At 35.4% G+C, this 20,582-nt stretch overlaps 1 protein-coding gene across 1 annotated transcript in view; it reads left to right on the top strand.

Moving 5' to 3' along the window:
* The window catches only part of KLHL1 (kelch like family member 1), a 239,237-nt gene that overhangs the window by 134,732 nt on the left and 83,923 nt on the right, over positions 1-20,582 (top strand). Inside the window, 1 exon segment of the mRNA XM_030036596.1 lies at positions 3,200-3,412. Within this exon segment, the coding sequence (XP_029892456.1) occupies positions 3,200-3,412 (213 nt within the window).

Genomic DNA, 20,582 nt, shown 5'->3' on the forward strand with positions numbered 1-20,582 from the left:
ACATTACAATTCTTGCTGAAGGGAAAGGCTAAGTGAATGACCCATGCAGGAGAGGCATTAGTCACAGCCTAGTTGATCTTAAGAGACTTATGAGACAGTGAAGAGCAAATGTACAAAGCTTCTTAAGTATCCGAGTCAGAAGTTAGAGGTCCTGAAAACTCATAGGCCTCTGTCACATAACCCTGGACTTGCTTAAATGCTGAGTACCCTTCTTCTCAAAATTAAGGTTTCTCAGCCCATGAGGACCTAAGCATTCCTGAAAGCACTTCACTAGAGCAGGACTGAGTAGTTCAATTCCTATCTTGCACCTTAATTTCAGGAGAATTTAAAATTTATTTCATTTATCTTGAAAATTTTAACCAGTAGATCGCATACATCTTTCGTATCCAGTTCCCTAAAGTGCAAACATGAAGACCAGTTATATTTTAAAAGAAAGGTAGATATTTTTCCACAATAAGCATATAATAAATTATTTCTGTTATGATAAAACAGCAAGCTGTTGAAATATGCTTTGCTGCTCCAAATGAAATTAATCTCAAGGAATTAAAATGTGATCTAGGAAATTCTAAACATTCAGTAGTTAATTTAGGAAATGCTAAATACTTGAAAGAGAGACTTTTTAGCTCTGAAGATCAAGAACCTGGATTTTATTGCTAGTTTATATATATAAATATACCATATAAATGTATATATATACACAGAAGGTACAGTTATATAAAGATTTTTATTAAATAGCATTTTCTACAATACTCAGCCGTGAGTAACATGAAACTAGTGTCAGTCCAGATGTTCAGAAGACCAGTTTTGAGCTTATATGTTTTATCTGAAAACTTTGTTAGGTTCTACTTTCAGTCAATGGTAAATCAGTACAGAGGCTGGAAAAAGTTCTCCTTAAGCATATATCCAAATGAAAAGACAATTAAAAATGATAAAAAACTTAATCAAACCTAAAATTATTATTCTGAATTTAGAGGCTCTGCTTTGAGTGTTGTTCAAAATTAATTAAGTTCTGTGAGTTCATAAAATGTATTCCACCATCGCAATGCTTCTCAGTAATATTAGGTCTTTGGATTAATATACTCTTGCAAAGCTTGATGGTGGTTCCTATTGAAAAATAGGGTTATATTTTTTTTCATAATGGGATTTAATATCAGTTTAACCAGCCTTAATTAAACTTTGGCTTATAAATCATTTTCTTGAGAAGTGCAATGAAATTTTCTGAGTTTTATGGCTTTTTAATTAAAACTAATTAAGCCAACTTGTGGTTAAGTGCCTGCAAACTAGTTCCCTTACATTTCCAAGCTATTGTATGATGTTCTAGTCACAATTTAAACTTTATCGGGACTCAACAGATTAAAACATTAGGCCATAAAAATCTAGTTTTTTAGGTACCTATTGACATTTAATCAAGCAATTTAAAAAAAGAACTGAGTCATGTTTTGATCTAATTATCAGTTATGTGATGATAACTTAACAGCACAGTTAATACAGACCATGACCATGTATATCCCTTTTATTGTCTGTTGTGTCAGCATCCCATTTTGGGTATATATGTAGAAGTAAAACGTTACTTATTGAAAGTTAAGTTTTACATATAAAAGTATTCACATTCATAATACTAAGCATCACTTTCAGCTTTAGCTAATTTATTCTTTTTGCACATATGTATTCGATGTGTAATTGCATTACACATTTCAATGAACTTCTGTCTGTCATGATTTTGTCACGCCTACGTCTGTATTATTAATCTCTGCTACCTTATATAAAATAATATGCAGTTAATTTTTAATAGATTCTTTTAAGCAGTAACTTTCAAAAAATATGATGTTGGAGAATTAAAATAATAATTTCCTTATATTGCATGGGGCAGGGGGAGGACAACATGTGACTTACTAGGGTCAGAGTATAATTCTGATGTTTTAAGTCTTGCACCATTTTTTTTCTGTATTAGTTATATTGTCTCAGTAATACTGTGTTACTACTATTTCAGTTCCTGATGACCAGTCAGTCTTTCCCCTGGCCCAGACCCAAACAAGCAATTATAGACAGTATTAATTTGAATTTTGATACACTAAGAACTGAACTGAGTGGGCGTAGCAGTGGAATTATACACTTCCCTCAGTTTTGATGTTCTTACACTTAAGTCCTTGACTGATGTTTTGTCATTCCTTCTGTGCTTCTCATCTTACTCTCACAAAGTCTGTCCAAAATATGATTATGAAATTCATGATTATCTTTTATCTACCAGATATTGTAACTTACTTCTCTCTCCAACACTTTTTACATTTTTGTTCTATGTCAAAAATTAGATTTTTTTCCAGTGGGAGGGTCTTGTGCCTCCAGTCTATGCGCACTTCTTATAATTGTCTATGAATCAAGAATATGAGAACACATTTGCAATTTCTCCACAGAGTTCAAGAAATATTTGGAGAAAGATACCCTGCAGAACTGTGTTTCTGTTGCGTCCTGTTAATGTAGGGTAGGTAGTTCAGAGAGTGCTTAATTCAGTCCTTAGGATTCAATCAATGAAACAGTTTTGTTTCATTTATATAGTTTATATCTATATGTTTTTATATAGTTTAAATAGTTTTTGTTTAGTTTTTTGTAGCTATTACTATGTGTGTTATAAATTTCAATACTATAAGATTTTAATTGCTGTTTAATTGCACGTTAGCTGGATGTTAACAGTCTGTTCTAAACAAGTTCAAGAAATAATGCTAAGTTAATGGTGTGGATCTTCTTCTCAGCCTTGTCATATGTATAGACAGCCATCATCTGGATATTGATAATAGAACTGTATATGACTGATACATTATTTAAGAAATAGATCAGATAGTGAAAAAATACAGGAAAGTGTAGTATGTGCATGTAAAGATTTACAATTTATTGAATGTGCTCAGTTACAGCTGAGTTTATAAAAACTTCAAACAATATGCAGATCTGCCCTAGCCTTTACTAATTCTGACAATTTTAAATTGCAATATTACCATATAATCTTCATTTTGCTTTCTGACTGTATTCACATATGAATTACAACTATAGCTGTTTAATTCTAATAATCTTTGATTTGTTTTTCTCATGAGCTGTAAGAGGGCTGGGCATGGGTAAAACCAGATATTGACTGTGGGTTTACTAGCTTTAACAGCTGCTTGTATGTTCTTCCAGTATTACTGAATCCGAAATGCTTTCTTTTTCTCAGGAGAATATAATGGAAGTTATAAGAAATCAAGAATTTTTACTTCTACCAGCTGAAGAGCTCCATAAACTTCTTGCTAGTGATGATGTGAATGTTCCTGATGAAGAGACCATTTTCCATGCCTTAATGATGTGGGTGAAGTATGATATGCAGACACGATGCAATGACCTAAGTATGCTGCTTGCTTATATCAGATTACCACTGCTTCCACCTCAGGTATTTTTTTAATTTAATAATAATAATAATAATAATAATAATAATAATAATAATAATAATAATAATAATATCACTGTTACTGTGATTATAATCTGCAACTACTGAATGCTCTGGGTGTTTAAAAGCAAAACTGTTAAGAATTAGAAAAAATGAATGGCAGCCCTTCATCCAGAGTGACCTCAATAAACTTGAGGATTGGGCCAACAGATACCCAAGAAGTGCAGAGTTGTAAAACTGAAGAGGAGTAACCACAGATATCATAACATGCTAAGAAGGACAGGCAGAATAGTAAATACTGTCAGGAAAAAAACCCTGGGGATTATGACAAATACTGGGCTGAGTATGAGCCAACAGCATGAACGAGGAAAACTGCGTATTGGTCTACATCAGGAAAAATTCTGTCAGCAGGCCATATAAAGTTATTATTCCCATAATAGCTGGTGCTGCTAAGGCTACACCCGGAATATTGTTTCCAGTTTTGCCCTCCACAATTTGAAAGGCATAGGAAGAAACTGGAGAAGATCCAGTGATGGGCTACCAAGGTGGTACATCAGCTAGTAGAGGAGAGGCTGAGGAAGTGGGCTTGTTTATTCTGGTGAAGAGGAGGCTAAGCGATGACCTAATAGCAACTTAAGACTTCTTGAAGGGAAGGTCATGGAACCAGTTTCTTCTTGGAAGTACTACAAAATGTAAGAAGGGGCAAATGCTCCAAGTTGTAGCATGGACAGTTCAGGTTGGACGTTGGCTGGGGTGGGAATCGCTTGGAAAGCAGTGAACCACTGCAGCAAGTTTTTCACAGGCTAAGCAATCCTCTTCAGGAGGTTTTCCTGAATTAACTAGACCAGGTGATCACCAAATCCAGTGTTGGTATTAGCCCTGATTTAAGCGAGAGGTTGAACTAGTCAGCCACTGGAGGTCCTTTGGAGCTCCCTTCCTATGAATGCTTCTATGATTCTGTGATTCAGACTTCAGCTCCTTTTTTTTTTCAGAGAAGTAAATAGTAATTTTCTTCTGTTTAGTACTGCCAGATAATCATTCTCCTTTCAGCTAGTGTACTGGGTCTGGCTGGGGTGGAGTTAACTTTCTTCAGGGCAGCTTGTACGGTGCTGTGCTTTGCCCTTGTGGCTAAACTAGTGTTGGTTACACACCAGCTATTGCTGAGCAGTGCTTACACAGCATCAAGGCTTTCTCTCTTCCCTACCCCACTACCCCTCCAAAAGCCAGTAGGTCAGCAGTGGGCAAGAGATTGGGAGGAGACACAGCCGAGACAGCTGACCCCAACTGACCAAAGGGATATTCCATACCATATGACATCGTGCTCAGCAATAAAAAGCTTGGGGAAAGGGGGAGGAAGGGGGAGGATGATTGTGGTTATAGCATTTATCTTCCCAAGCAACTGTTACATGTACTGAGGCCCTGTTTACCAGGATGTGGCTGGACATCTGCCTGCCAATGGGAAGCAGTGAATTAATTCCTCTTTTTGCTTTGCTTGTGCACGCAGATTTTGTTTTCTCTATTAAACTGTATTTACCTTCCTTTTATTTTCTCCTCATCCCACAGGAGAGGGGAATGAGTGAGAGGCAGGGTGGGTGTTTGGCTGCTGGCCAGGGTCAACCCATCACAGCCCTTTTTGGCATCCCACATTGGGCACCAAAAAGGACTGTTTATGGGGAAGGTCACAACACTGAGAACTGGGCAGTGATGAGTAAGGTCAGAATCAGCTACCACTTCAGTCTTGTTTTTTGATGGTGACTTTTAGATAATTCCACAATTGTACTAGCAATAATATCAGACCATATCAGTGTCTACAGGAGTCATTTCTGCATAGGAAGCCAGAGACAGTTTTCTCACATGTCTAAATCTCTTCACGTTCATTTTAGCGTACTTACTGTTCCTTAGAGATCAAATCCTGAGCTGAGAGTCCAATGAGTGAACAAAGGAGTCACTGATACAGCAAAACATTGAGCTATTTCTTCTCTGTCTAAGTCTGCAAAATTTATTTCCTTCAGACCATGAAAGAAAAAAAGACAAAAATAATGTGACAATGGGAAATACTTTTGGTTGTGAATCCTAGTTGCAGTTCTGGATATTAACCTTCCAGAATGACTTGCTTGTCCAAAACCAAAAAAGAAATCCAAGTTCAAATCTGCTTAAAAATCAAGTAAATATTAATACTGGAATCCTCAAATTTACGTCCTGAGGTTCCTTCATATTGGGTATATGACACTGCAAAATAAAAACAGAGAGACGCCTCAAACGCCAGATCTTGGTCACCGTTACAGCTCAGTTGTTAACTCAATCCCTGGCTCTGGTTTGAACCTCTTCAGTTAGCTCTCTTCCAAACAGCTATTCTGTAGGGGATTGTAGCCCTACACCAATTGGTGCTACTCAGTCATTTCTTGCCGTATTTCCTTTACCAGTATAAGCATAGCATATGATTCTCTGACATGCTTAAGTAGTTATTCTATTTCAGCTAATATTTTGAAGAATATGGGAAGAAAGATGAAGGTAGGCTAAGGGTGGCAGCTCACTACATGACCAGATACTGGTATTATTATGTCTAGATGTACAAAAAGTACCCATTCTGAAAGGAATCGAGGAAAGAATGCTAGGAAGGAGATGATTAAAACAACTGTCATAAATCATGATGCTAAAATTTACAGTCACTTTGTGTCATACTGAGATCCCAGAGGATTGGGTGGGGTTTTTTGTTTTACTTTCCAATATAAAATGTGCTACAAAGGAAACGGTCAAATACGACAAAGTTAAAGGTTTCTTTGTCAGAAATGTGAGCTGTTTGTTTTTCAACATCTATGCCAGTTGAGAAGCTAGCACACAATACTGTGCATTACTGCAGTCTTTAAAGTGTTTTTTTTTTTTTTAAATCTGCCAAGCACTTACAAAAAGTAACTTAAACTGTTCACACCCCAACCTCACCTCTAGCTCTTATTGTGTAGAAAGAGATCATGCAGGCTTTGTTGGTTACTGGTCCCTGCCCTAGTTCTTAGTAATAATTTTCTTTAAAATGAATATCTGGAAGATCTACCGCTACAGAGTTAAATGAGGCTATTGACATAAGTCAGATGAAAGGAATACAACTATTTTGTTTGTTCTGTGAATTGCTGAAAATGGTGAAAAATAGAACCAAGATTAAAAAGTTTACTTTCCTTTTCAGTAGCCTTATGTAAAACACCAGGTTATGTATGTATAAGGTTTGTAATAGTCTCATTCTTGTCTAGACACCCTTTCCCATGAAAGTTCAGACCAGAAGATCTTTCAAAGTCACTTCCAACCGGGGCTGTTCTATGATTCTATGATTCTGTGGTATATAAAGTATCAACTCAAATAATCTAGAGGCAAGATTTCAAACTACTTTTATGTTCGGAAGCTTCTAATCCCACTACAAATTCTAAATGTATGGCTCATAAATTTAGCTGCATTCCTCCAGTCAGTAGGGATTTTACTTCATCTAGGTATCACATACTTAGCTTACCTCTGCACTGCTGATTGCATGTAAACCAGTGATCCCCACATTACCAAGCTGAGTGTTGTAGCTGTTTATCCATAGCGTTAAAGGCAATTCCCTGTATAGTTGAGTAGCTATGTCCACACTACCTGCTTCTGGGTTTCCTCTGGTGTCTCTGTGGCTCTAACACATACGGATAACCTGAGACACTGCCATCAGCACTAATGTCGCTCATTTATGCAAGTGAATTGTGTCCCCTTTGTTATACATTGTCCTCATGAGAATATCCTGGATACCTTAAGTATATCCCATATTTAGCAACTGAATTAAATCCTAGATTTCCACTGCCTAGCCTAGATAAGCATCACAAAAGTAAACATGTATCATTGGTACCTTGCATCATTGACACCCACCTATAAATTCTTAAAACAGTTGTGTTAACCTCAAACTTAATTCCATTGTGTATCTTTTAGAAAATTTCTCATAAAACTTCTTCTTCAGATTCAAGTCCAACTTTCATAGGGAACACATTTCTTTCTGAACAGCCAGGAGGCAGGTGAGCAGTGAGTAGGGTATATGAAAAAAAAAACCAGTTTCAAAACTGTTTGTGAGGAGTTTCAAAAAGAATTATTTTAGAGTGATATATTTCTGGCAATTCTCTATATTTTTTGTTCAATTTAATCTGAAAATTAACCCTTATGCACTGGTGCTTGTCTATAATTGAGTACTGCATCATATAAATGTTTGCTATAATGCTAAAAAACTATTTAAAAATTGTTTCCAAATTGAAATTAAGATATAACAAAATTATTGAGAGCTGGAGGTGAAAATTTACTTTTTATTACCAAAAGGTGATTTTTTTCCTACTATGGTTTATATTTAAGTATAAATCAAATAAAACATTCTATCATTTTCATTGCACTGAAAATTAACTGAAGAGCTCTCTGGAGAGAAGCCAGGTCAAAATTAAAATCTAATCATTGGACCTTTGAGAAAAAAAAGATTTGGGTTCCTTACTTTTAAATTCACTAAAAAAGATGAAGTCATGGACTGTGAAGATTATTAACAGATTGGAAAGATTGTACTGAGATCCTCTTAAAATGAAGGCTTAGATTTATAGCCTGAGTTTTTATGATACCTCATCTCACTTTCAAGGTGCAGTAATTATATTGGCAATGTAGTCAGACTTGAGTAATAGGATATCAAACAGTGTAATTCAAAATTCAATAGCAGAATTTAGGAGAAGACAATCAGTATTAACATATTAAAAGGAAAGCATCATGAAGCTGAAAATGAAATAATAGAACCTGCAATGCTGCCATAGAACTTCAGTTTAATTTTGCTCCTTTGTTTTGCCTGAAACCATTTGCTAAACTAAACCACTTCATATTTCTTCAAGTCAAACCAGAAAGATTAGTGGCTTGACCAATATAAGAAATTATTTCATGTTATAATAGCTAAGATTTAGTTACTTCCTTTCAAAAGGTGTTCCAAATATTTTGTGTTGATCTGTACAGAAAATGTATCTTAGTATATGTTCGTTTTCACTCTTAAAGGATTCAGGGAGAGTAAATATTTGGTGAGAGCCTTAACCCTTGTTAATGCTGAAGTATTTTAGATTATTTACTTGAATTGTTCATTAACAAACATATCATAAATATTTTTTCCTGTGATTTTTAATAACATTCTTCACTGAGGGTAAGTTAATAAACAAGTTAAGAAACAAATAAAAAATATCGTTAAGCTGACATTTTGTCAATTGCTCAAAAACTCTAAGAAGCTATTTTTCGTAGCTAATAGGTACCACAGTTGCCCTCAATTTCAGCACTACTTTTAAATGAAATATGAATAAAACCGTTTTAAAAAATCAAACAAAATTAGTACATGTAAACCAAAGCAAAAACACTAAAGAAAGTTTGTGGATATGTCTTTTTTGACATGATATGATAAACATATACATAATCACAGAATGACAGAATGGTTGAAGTTGGAAGGAACCTCTGGAGGTCATCTGGTCCAACCACCCTGCTCAAGCAGGGACACCTAGAGCCAGTTGCCCAGGACCTTGTCCAGATGGCTTGTGAATACCTCCAAGGACTGTGCCAGGGCTCAATCACCCTCACTGTATAAAAGTGTTTCCTGATGTTCAGACCGAAGCTCTTGTGTTTCAGTTTGTGCCCTTTGCCTCTGGTCCTCTGAGAGGGCACCGCTGAAAAGAGCCTGGCTCCATCCTCTATGCACCCTCCCTTATGCACATTAGTAAGATCCCCCCTCCGTGCCTTCTCTTCTCCAGGCTGAACTGTCCCAGCTTTTTCAGCCTTTCCCCATAGGAGAGATGCTCCAGTCCCTTCATCAGCTTCGTGGCCCTTTGCTGGACTCTCTCAGAATGTCCATGTCTCTCTTTTACTGAGGAAGCTAGAACTGGACACAGCGCTCCAGATTTGGCGTCACCAGTGCTGAGTAGAGGGGAAGGATCGCCTCCCTTGACCTACTGACAATACCGTGTCTAATGCAGCCCAGAACACTGTTAGCCTTCTTTGCAGCAAGGGCACACTGCTGGCTCCTGTTCTGCCACACTGCTTTTCAGCTGGGTGGCCCTCAGCGTATGTTGGAACATGGATATACATACACATGCATATGCACATACACATACATTTATTTCATTCTTTTATAGTAGAATGTTCTTGTGAACCTTTTTTGGTTAGAGATGAAAATCTATAGTTGTGGAAAGATATAGCCATTAAGGTCTGGCTAGAATAGCTAAAAGTGTTCTCACCTAGTTCCCTGACCCATCATCTAAGGAATACCTTCCCCGTGATGTGTGAGGTAGTGGTTACCATCCCCACAGCTCCGGGAGCAGAACAGCTCATCTGAATCCTCACTAATTCTATACAGGCAAAAGTCTAACCTTGTCTGCAGTTGAAGCTAAAACATTAGCTTCTGGCCTTGAAAGCAAATGGTATAGAAGAGTTTATAACACTGAATTCTCCTTGCATTTCTTTCCTCCTTTCCCAAAAGAGAATGGTTTCTTCTCTGCTTGTACCTCCTATTCCCTGACTCAGGCTGTACCTGGAAAATGTTCAATGCAATTCATCAGATGTTTGAGCCTCTGCCTAGCCCTGTTTTGTTAACTAGTGATGTAATTGCATTTACTAAGACGAAAAGCTTGTTTTTGCTGATTGTCTGTACACAGTGTAATGTATCTGTTAATGCTGAGGCTACAGCATGAGCCAAGAATGAACTTCTATTGGGCAAAACATTATTTTTACACGTGTTTCTTAAGAGTGTGAGAAGTTGCTAATGACAGTTGGGCTGCTGAAGGAAATTACAAACAAGGGTTAGGGGTTAACACATGATACTGAGTGCCTAGAATAGTATGACTAGTAAAGAATGAGGATGTTATAGTTATGTTATAATGTTTCTCAGCAAAGATGTGCATGATAAAAAGAGCGCAAATATTTACTTGTAGAAATGGGTAAGTTAAAGATAACTTGTACTACACCAGTGTGCTGTGTTTATAATGGATGTTTTTTGCAACTACTTGTAATAGTAGATCATTGGTTAACTATGAAAGCTAAAAAATAGCATAGGGTAAAGCATAGATATTACTGCCTTTCTCTCTGGAACACTTTTAATAATATCACTTCCAGAGGGTTGCACATCACATCAGTAGGATAATACATAGTCTTTGAGTATTAAATACACTGTGGCTCAGATCAAGTGAAACTGCTGTAGGCATCTAAATTAGGTTTCTTGCCCAGGGGCAGAAACAATCCAGTCCTTACAAAGTGAAGTATGTAAATACTCTGTAAGTCCCTGGAGGGAAAGTGAACTGATCCACCTGGGTTCTATTCTTATTTATACAGAGATGTTGTAGGGAACTGGTAGGAAATGCTAAGCCTCTAAATCCCCTCAGAATGCACACTTTACATCTGGCCATACATGATTTAAAAAATGTATATGAATTTGCATGTAATAATTGAGTAGAAACCCTTTAAATTGTAGCTTGGATAATTGACATTGTGAAGCAAACTTGTAAATTCTTTCCACAGCTCAGCTGGCATTTGGCAAAGAGGGATTTCTCTATACTGCTAAAAAAGCAATTAACCAGGCAGTCGTCAAACTTTGAGGTTCATCGGGTTCTGACCTTTTCAGTATATATTGGGCTAGGTGAAACAATTGAAGGATCCTTTCCTTAGCAAAAATGGAGGCTATCACTCTATGTCGGTCAATCTCTAACTTTCTCCTTCAGAGCAGTGTGATTGATAATATGAAGTGGTAACTTTTTTCAGTTCTTTTACCATCCCTAGCATCACTAAAGGAGTGCAGCTGATATGAATTTACACCTGACTAGCATTCTAGTTTTTTTAGAGTGCTTCTCACCTACTGGTCTGGGGTAAATGCTAAGTATGTGTGTATATTCAATCATCCTTTACAACATTTTTTGAATTCTTTCAATCATTTCTAAATGAATTGGATGCCAGGAGATTATAACTTTCATCTGAAAGGACTGAAGGTGTGAATCAGTTTCTTACTCACCTCTGTGTGTAGGCTTTTCCACATCAGATAGATTCCTGACCTCCTACTGTAGACAATGAAGATCTAGTGCAGTTCTCAGCACATAGGAACAAACCTATGTGCTGATTTGAGAGGTGCCATGGATTATCGTGCTGCCTGGCTCCCATCAGGTTTTCTGGAAGTGTTCCCTCATAAATCCAGAGCCATATTTACTGGCCTGTGTGGATTCTTAGACACCATGTGGGATCTCAAATAGTGCTAAATGCTTGGTTTTATGCAAGTGAATTAAGCAATCACTCAATTTGAATGTCAACCTGTATCAGAATAATAGAAATTTGGAAATGTGAGGAAGCTTGACAATATTTTTAATGTAATTTTTATTTTAACTTCAAGTAAATAAAACTAAGTACATTAAGAACTAATAACTTCTCAGTCCATAAAAAAGGAGGTTCCAGGCAAGCTTCTAGGATGGTTTCCATATTCCTCTATTAGTTTATCAATGTAGGAGAAATCTAGGCCTGAATTTTCACTTGCCTGTGAAATGGCAATTAGTTGATTATAGTCACTAGAGGCAGAATATGCTGTCATTTCTCTGCTTCTCTTATATAGATCACGCAGTAAAGCTAATGTTTTTCTTTTTTTTTGTGACAACTTCCTCTGACTGTGGAGGTATCTTGTCAGCTGATACTTTATCTGAAGAAAGATGTGATAGTTCAATGCAGTGTGCAGATATGATTCAAAGGGATCTTTTTTGTCTTTTAGCTAATTCTGAGTGTCCAAAAGTCCTGTCAATATGGCTGGCATTTCTTGCATAGATAAGTGACAATGTGAAAATTTGTAAACAGTGAAAATAATAACCATTCAACACAGCTATGTGTGACATTCATTTCCAAATACAGTTTTCTATCAGTAAAGGTTAGTAAATATGAGTAAATATCAGTAAAGTATCAGTAAATGCTTTGAAGCTGTCGTGAGATGCTGTTCACATAAAAAGTTGTGGCAACATAATGCTATAATACCATTTCTTTATCCTACACACAGGCAACTTACCTGACTTTTTATTCAGTGTCTCATGGTATACTGAGCATATGGTTTGCTACTAAATATGTTGGGGTAAATTTATTTACTGGAAGAATAGATCTTCACTAGGTAAATCACTTTTGCACATAGTCATAAAATTATTGGGGAATAACAATCATGAATAGAAAATACAAACCTTGCCTCTCTTTATATTAATTCCCCATTGTCAAAGGTTCAGAACAATGTTTTGATAAAAATATTCTATCTCTGTTACTCATTCTGTGCAGTTCATTCTGTGTGAAACATTTATTCTCATAAATGTCCCCGTGAGAATGTGTAGAGTGTGTTTATGTGAAAACAGGTATTTATTGATACATTAGATTATATTAACTGTCCAAATCAGTTATAAGCTCTGGGAATGTAAGAGCACATCTTCCCTTGACCTTCAAAACAGCACTGTTTTCAGTGCTTACTTAAATCTGTAATACAGTTTTATTTCCATAAAATGATTTCTTTGGTTTTGAGAAGACAAATTTTGCCTGTTTCTAGTTCTACAAGGTCATATTATTTATAGTCATTATTTGGCACCTTTCTATCTTTTTCTGTCTTAGTGACTGTCAGATTGTAAGGTGTATCAGATTGTTGCAAAAATTGCTCAGTGTGTGTGTGGCTATTCAGTCATCCTCTTTGGCGACATATTTTTAAGTTCTTTCCATAAATTTTAACTGAGTAGGGTGCCAGGATATTATAACTCACATCTGAAAATCCTGTATGTTCAATGAAACTATTAAAAGTAAATTCAGTGGGGGTGGATCAAATAACAGTGGTTCACCCCATGACATTTTCCAGATCAAACTCATTTACACTTATTTTTTAATCATACAAATAAACTGCATCATAATAGCTTGCATGGATCTCAGCGATGAAAATTAGCATAACTTTCAACAAAGCTCTGGTGTCATTTAGGCGTCTACTTGATATGCTGAGACTTGCCAACATGCTTAACACCCAGCTGTTCATAGCAATTTTAATGAAAATGGATAGGTGCTAAGCACTTTTAAAAGTCTGCCAGTGTAGTTTACATTCCTAAACAGAGCTGCAAGTTGCTGACCACTTTTAGCAATCTTGTTTTGAATATGTTTTCAGATACCTGATTCCCTTAGACCTGTCCTAGCTTTGTTTTCATTTATGGGCATACAACATGACAATTGCCATCAGATTCAAACTGTACTGTATGTAATGAACACTGTTGTTTCACTCTCCAGTAAAATATTTTGCTCCTGAGTGGCAATAATAGCAAAAATCCAGTTCTACTGGATTTTTAAATGATTTTGTGGAGTTTATCATGTAGTAGTGGGCTCTATTTTGATTAATGAGGGCAACAAAAAATTGGAGAGAGAAGTTTTATCATAGGAGAAAACCAAGCTTTCTGCAGACTTCACAGTTCTGTTGGGATATAAACAAGGTAGCAAGACCTTTCAATGTGGGCCAGAAATACCCCCAAACCAGAAAGTCATTAAAATCTGTCAGTGGAGTAGATTCAGCCTGTCTCCAATCCCTTAACTATCTAAGCAGCCCTTCTCTGGACATTCTAGTCTCCCTTAATTCCCTTCTCTCTCTTCTGCTGGGGAGCCCAGAACTGGACACAGCACTCAGGTGTGGCCCGGCCAGTGCAGAGTAGAGAGGAAGGATCACCTGCCTCGACCTGCTGGCAATACAGCAGCCCAGGACACTGTTAGCCTTCTTTGTGGCAAGGGTGCCTTGCTGGCTCCTCTTCAGCCTAGTGTCCACCAGGACCCCAGGTCCTTTTCTGCCAAGCTGCTTTCCAGCTGGGTGGCCCCCAGCGTATACCGGTGTCTGAGGTTGTTCCTCCCCAGGTGCAGGACTTTGCACTTGTCCTTGTTGAACTTCATGAGGTTCCTGTCAGCCCCTTTCTCCACCCTGTTGAGGTTCCTCTGGATGGCAGCATGACCCTCCCAGTCACTGTCAGCCACTCCTCCCAGTTTGGTGTCATCAGCAAACTTGCTGAGGGTATACTCTGCACCATCATCCAGATCAGTAATGATTTCTGTAATTTAATGTGGAGGTATCTAAGCTAGTTTTAGAGTAACTAGCTTATCAGAATAGTAATAGGTGAGAGTTGACCCTAGCGAAGATCAAACTGTTCTTCTGTATGGCAAGTTTTGCTGCTGGTTGTTGGTGTTCCATAGATGATGCCTCCAGAGGTCATGCAAACATAACTCATTGAAAGTAGTGAAGGGAAAGATCAATCACTACTCTCAGTAGTTGTTAACAACAGGTAGTTGTAAAAACACAAACCTTTATTGCTCTTAACATGGTTTGAAATCTGTCACTTCTAAGTAAAGAAGGAAGGAAAAAGAGATTGCAAATGCTTGGACTGGTACAATGGGGTATCTTGAACAGGCTTCCTGGAAAAGGGTAGAGGTCTAAGAAGTGAGTTGGACTCCCCTTCCCTAATGTTAAGTCCCAATTTTTGCAGTGTAGTGCTGTTTTCTATATCCTTCCTTCTCCCTTAAATTGATTCTGTGTTATAGAAAAACACATAATCAGAAACATGTTCCTCCCTAGTTCTAGCTGAGCCATCAACATTTCAGAGATTATATATGTACTGGAAGAATTCTTCATATTAATCATTTATAACATTTATCCTTGAAATACACTATATGGAATAGGTGTTTAAATAGACAGTCCCCTTTTTATATAAGGTTTTCTTATCCATTCTTTTTGCCTTTTTCTAAGACCTGAAGATCATATTTGAAACAGGAGAACATTATTTAGGGAAAAGATGCTGCTTTTGTATTCCATTTCTTTATAGTTATTCTCTTATAGAAGTTTTATAAAAATGTCATCAATTTTGGTAGAACACAGTTAACTACAGTTAACAGGTAACTACAGTTAAAAATAAAAAAACCCAGTAATTTTCAAATGTAGGCTATTACCTGTTATTGACTGAATAACATTTGCATTCAATTTGCTGGCATCTGTCATGCTTTTACCTAATCTTCTATTTGATTTATCACTTTCTGAAGAAAAAAAAAAGAATTTGATTCAGAAGAGCTTCAAATAAAAACATCTGCCTTTGAACCAAAGGAGACCAGACAATAAGAATATTTTGTCATAGCCTGACCTTTTTGTTGCTTCTAGTATTTTTTTTATTTTCTCTTTTTTTAATGTGATTTTTTTCTTCATCTTCCTTATGAATGCAATTTGACCTCTAGAACTTTTCTTATTTCTTATGTAGTATTTTAACACTATTGCAAAATATGCATGGGTCTCAGAATTATAATATTACTTTTTTCCTCAAGGATTAGAGAAGAAAAAATACAAGGTACTCTATGACAGATTGATCTCACCTAACTTTAGATATCTAGAAAGTAAATAACTAACACATGAGGTAGGTATTTACTTTAAGAAGGGATCTGTCTTGAAATAAAGATTTTTTTCTTCATTTACTGGAGAGATAGCCTAGCACAATGGGGTTAAATGTAGATCTCTGCATCAGTATAATTAAGTGTGTAGAAAGCTTGCATCTTAGATTCTGCACTCCTTATTTCAGCCACCATGTAAAATCCATAGATTTATAAAATTGTGAAAAGACATCACTAGAGGTAGAAGCTTGGGGGGGAGGAATAAAACACTTTTTTCCTAGATTGAGTAACATTTGAATCAGTAACATATCAGTGTGCTAAGTAAATTGATCAAACTAATACCAGTTTCAAGGATACACCGAGTAGTACTAGTAGTCCAACAGAAGTCAGTATGTGTGCCTAAAAAGTGTGGGCATATTTACAAATTAAGTTAAAATTAAAGTTTGAACAGTGTGATAAAAGATAACAAGGGACCACTTCCAGAAAATAATATTGAAGATTTTAATAAACGGGCTCATTAAATCATAAGCATTGGGGAAGTGTTAATGTTGTGAAAGTGGTTTCAACACTACAGTTTAATTACTTAACGCAGATGCTACCAATGAATATTCCAATCCCATTACTTAGTTTATTCAAGAGAGTGGGGGAAACAAACCCCAGTTTCTTCATTTTTATATCAAATGTAAAGCCTCAGAGAATGTGTGTGTGTATGTGATTGTTTGTTTATCTAATATATTCATTTTGGTAACCTAATGATAGATTAAGGAAAACAAACTTCAGCTCTATTATTTTTGTTTTGTTTTGTTCTTTGTACCCTGATGTGGGGGAGGGATAGGGAGGACTCAGGATTATAACTGAAGGGTAGAAAGCCAGTTTAAAATTTCTTCTGAATGTGAAATGACTTTTAATGTGTGGGGAAAAGGTTGGAATTAAAAATCAATTAAACACCGAACACATTTCCTCCGCCAGTGACTGTGATCACCAAAAATACCATCTTAGCAGATGTCAGAGTTCGGCTGTTAGACAGAAAACACAATTAGATTTCTTTCCAAAATTCCAGTCCAAGACTGTTCACTATTACTGCTATGGGATTGATCTCTTTGCCATATATTATTACCTGCATGCATACGCAGATCACAGAGTTATAGACAGACTAGTGAAAGTCTGTTGTGTCTAAGCAGTAAATCTTAATGTAGATTATTTGTAATAGAAATGATTAGCTCTATGTTTCAAGAAAAAACTGGTCTAGAGTTTCTTGAAGATCCTTAAGTCTGCTGCGTCTTATTGCTGAGGAGAAAATAACCTTTCTCTGAGAATACAGAAATCTGAGGGATTTAGTATAGTCTCTTTGTGAGTTAGTTGAGCAGCTGGCTTGACTAACTCATGCATTATGAATAATTTAGTCCATGAGCAACACAAATATTGAATTTCATGTACTGAATGTTTGTGTTACTACAGAAAAATGCCTGGAAATCATCTCTTAGCTAAAATAGGTTTACTGAAATGATTAATTAAACATGAATAAGAAAGAAAGAACTCTAAACAGATCCAGAATGTTCAATAAGCTGAAAGAAAATGCTAGAAAACAAAACAATATGAGACATGCTAAATTAGAGAAATTATTAATTGCAAATATATTTCATTATTTTATTTCTAAGGTAGTATATTGAAATGATTGTTCTAAAAACAAAAACTCAAAAAGATAAATTAGGTATCAGCTTTTTTTTAAATTTCAATTTACAGCCCCTAATTACAAAACACTCAAGTGAATAAAGCAGATGATTATGTTGGATTTAGCTCAATTCATTCAATTTCTAGCAAAACAAAAAGGTCTTTAAGTAATATTGCTAAGGTTTCGTTGGATAAAATGGGATTTAGAAATGGGGTTTAAACTTCAGCGTCATACATGATTACATTGTGACCTTGTGATCTCTACATTTAGGAGTCCAGAAAAGATAACAACTTTTGTATTTTTTAAAAGACTTAAAGGAGAGAGTAAGGGAATGTTTAAGTGATTTAATCTACTTCAATTAATATCCATTTGCAAATCAGGATCTGGATAAAGAATGACACTGTTGGTAATACCTTAGCATATCCTCAGAGCACAAAAATTGGTGAAAAATAATTTTATGACTGCAATACATTTTTATTTTCCTTTCAAAATGTAGTAATTTAAAAGTAAGAGTTAAAAGAAGTGGTAAAACATATTTGTAGAAAATTCACAATTATATGATTCCTGAAGTTGTACATTCTGTTATGCAAAATTAAGTGAATTGTTTATGTACAAAACTGGCCCAGTTTTCAAATTAATATATCATTTACGATATCTTTTTTTAAGCACTATTCTAAATTTTAATCTAAATTTTAAAGTTTTTTTTTTACTATATCATTGTTCTCTAAATGTAATTCTTAAACATGGTAATACTACATGCCTAATCAATAGCCCCAAATACTTTCAGTTTCTCACAACAGTGAAAACATGCTGCTGTTCTCATTCCTGTTGTCTTAGTATTTTTTCATGAATAATTCATTTGGTATGTATAAAAATAAAATTTCTTGTGTATTTTTCCATAGTAGAAAATATTACTGATGACTGAAATATCTTGCTCATTTTACTTGAGAATAGTTAATAATATTATTAGTGGAAACCATTTAAAGTTCTAATGCAGGCATTTAAATGAACGTCTTGCATTGTCAAGAGAGCTATAATTCTCTCTTACTTAAATCTGTTCTTTTCAAGTATAGATGTTAAGCAGGAAATTCACTTAATGTTGCGAGACCAAAAATTAAAGTGAAATTGAAAGAAGCAAGCCATACTTTAATTCCATTCCCCAGTACCTTTCTGTAATTAATTTAATAAATATCTTTCATTTTTACCTTGGACAAAGGAAGAAAATTATTTTAGAGCTAACCCATAGTATTGGAGAATTCTTGATTCTGAGATGCTTTTATCCACTTTTTCAAGCATGTAAGCACCTTCATACAAAAACTATGCAGTAAGGATGTTTAAGATTGGAGAAGCTAGTCAGAAAATGGGCTGTAAATTTTCAACTGAAAGAGAAGTAAGAAAAATTATAAAGAACTGGCATATATTTTCTGCAGAAAAAATCCTACATTTTGTAAAAATGTTAATTCTGAATGTATCAGTCCAAAACTCAAAAACTTTTTATTTGAAAATTCTGTTTTTTCATGGAAAATGCTTTCTGTCTTGGAAAAGAAAAAAATTACTATTAGTTCTCTTTCTTTTTTTGTAATATATAGAGAGTATTACGTATGTGTTTTCAGGGCTGTGTGGCTTTGTCCATGAAAGAGATAGTAAAAAAAAAAAAAGGAAAATAACATATTTTGATATACAAGGGAAACTAGGCAGGCAGAGTTTGATAATTTTTTATGTTGTGTCACTTGTCATTGAAAGCCTACTCATGCATCTTTTTGAGCCCCACAAAGAGTGTTTGCATGTACACTTTTGTTCTTCGATATATGTCAGGGAGTGAAATAATTAAATTTAATCTCCTTGTATTGCCTGGTAGACTATCACCATAAATGTGAAAAACTTACATAGCCTCTTAAAAAATGCCTGTTTGTGAAGGCTAATTCATAATTGGTAAACTCAAAATTACTTGTAATATCATACTTTCTAGTAGTAAGTGTTAAGTCTGAGTTTTCTCTGTCCGTATTATATTAATTTTCAGAATTTTCAGTATGATTTTCCTACTATACTTTGTGACACTAAGTAGATAAAATGATTCAGGATAAATCTTCATGTAGTGAGGTTTGGGAATCATCTGTAATGTGTTAATCTAGATTAAAAATTAGGACTCTGCATTGGAAAATCAAATTGATTTGAGCAAAGCCTATCATGCCTTCCAGAAAAAAAGCAACACCTGTGGTAAAAAAAAAAAAAAAAAAATTAAACTTCCATCACTTCTAGAAAAGAAAGTGCTTTATTATCTAGATCATGAAAAGCAGCATTTGTTCTTTTCTAGCTAATTTTTAACAAGTTTTATAATAATATAAAATCACAATTTAAATGAAAGCCTATTATTCCTGATTTGAACCTTCTTAGTGAGATTAGCGTTTAAATTATCTGCCATCAATTTTATTTAAGTTTTTAGTAATGGGTAATGTCTATTCAATACCTGTAGATTAAACCAAAGATCTTGTTCTTATCAACCACCATTTTAATCCCAGAGAAGACATGGATATGTTTGTTCAGGCAGAATCCTGAATTAACTGATGCATGACCAAACGAATTCATCCAGAAGTACATCCATTTAGTATGCTGTGAATAATACTATCTGAGTATAGTGTTGTTTCTAACCTATAAGCTCTACTTTAAGTGGAAATAATTACATTTGACATCAGGCTGTTCTTGGAAAAAGAAATAACAAAACTATTATACAATCGTTGCAGAATTGTCCTGAAAAACATATGGTCTCTAAGATCAATTAACCTATGAAAAATGTAAATGACAACTGCTGATCTGTTGCCAGTTGCAGAACCTATGTTCAGCTCTCACAAGGAAGTCTGCATAATTTTTTTGAAAATGGAACATTTAAAAAACCTCTTAAGATGAAACAAAAAAAATGAAAGTAAATAACTCATTATTTTGTTTATCACATGGCTTCAAACGTTTTTAAATAAGGATATTAAATTTAATTAAAGCCATCCCTGGAAGTGTTCAAGGCCAGGTTGGATGGGGCTTTGAGCAACCTGGTCTAGTAGAAGGTGTTCCCGCCCATGGCAGGGTCGTTGGAACTAGACGATCTTTAAGGAC

Source organism: Aquila chrysaetos, chromosome 14 (assembly GCF_900496995.4).
Source record: "Aquila chrysaetos chrysaetos chromosome 14, bAquChr1.4, whole genome shotgun sequence".
Classification (NCBI taxonomy): domain Eukaryota; kingdom Metazoa; phylum Chordata; class Aves; order Accipitriformes; family Accipitridae; genus Aquila; species Aquila chrysaetos.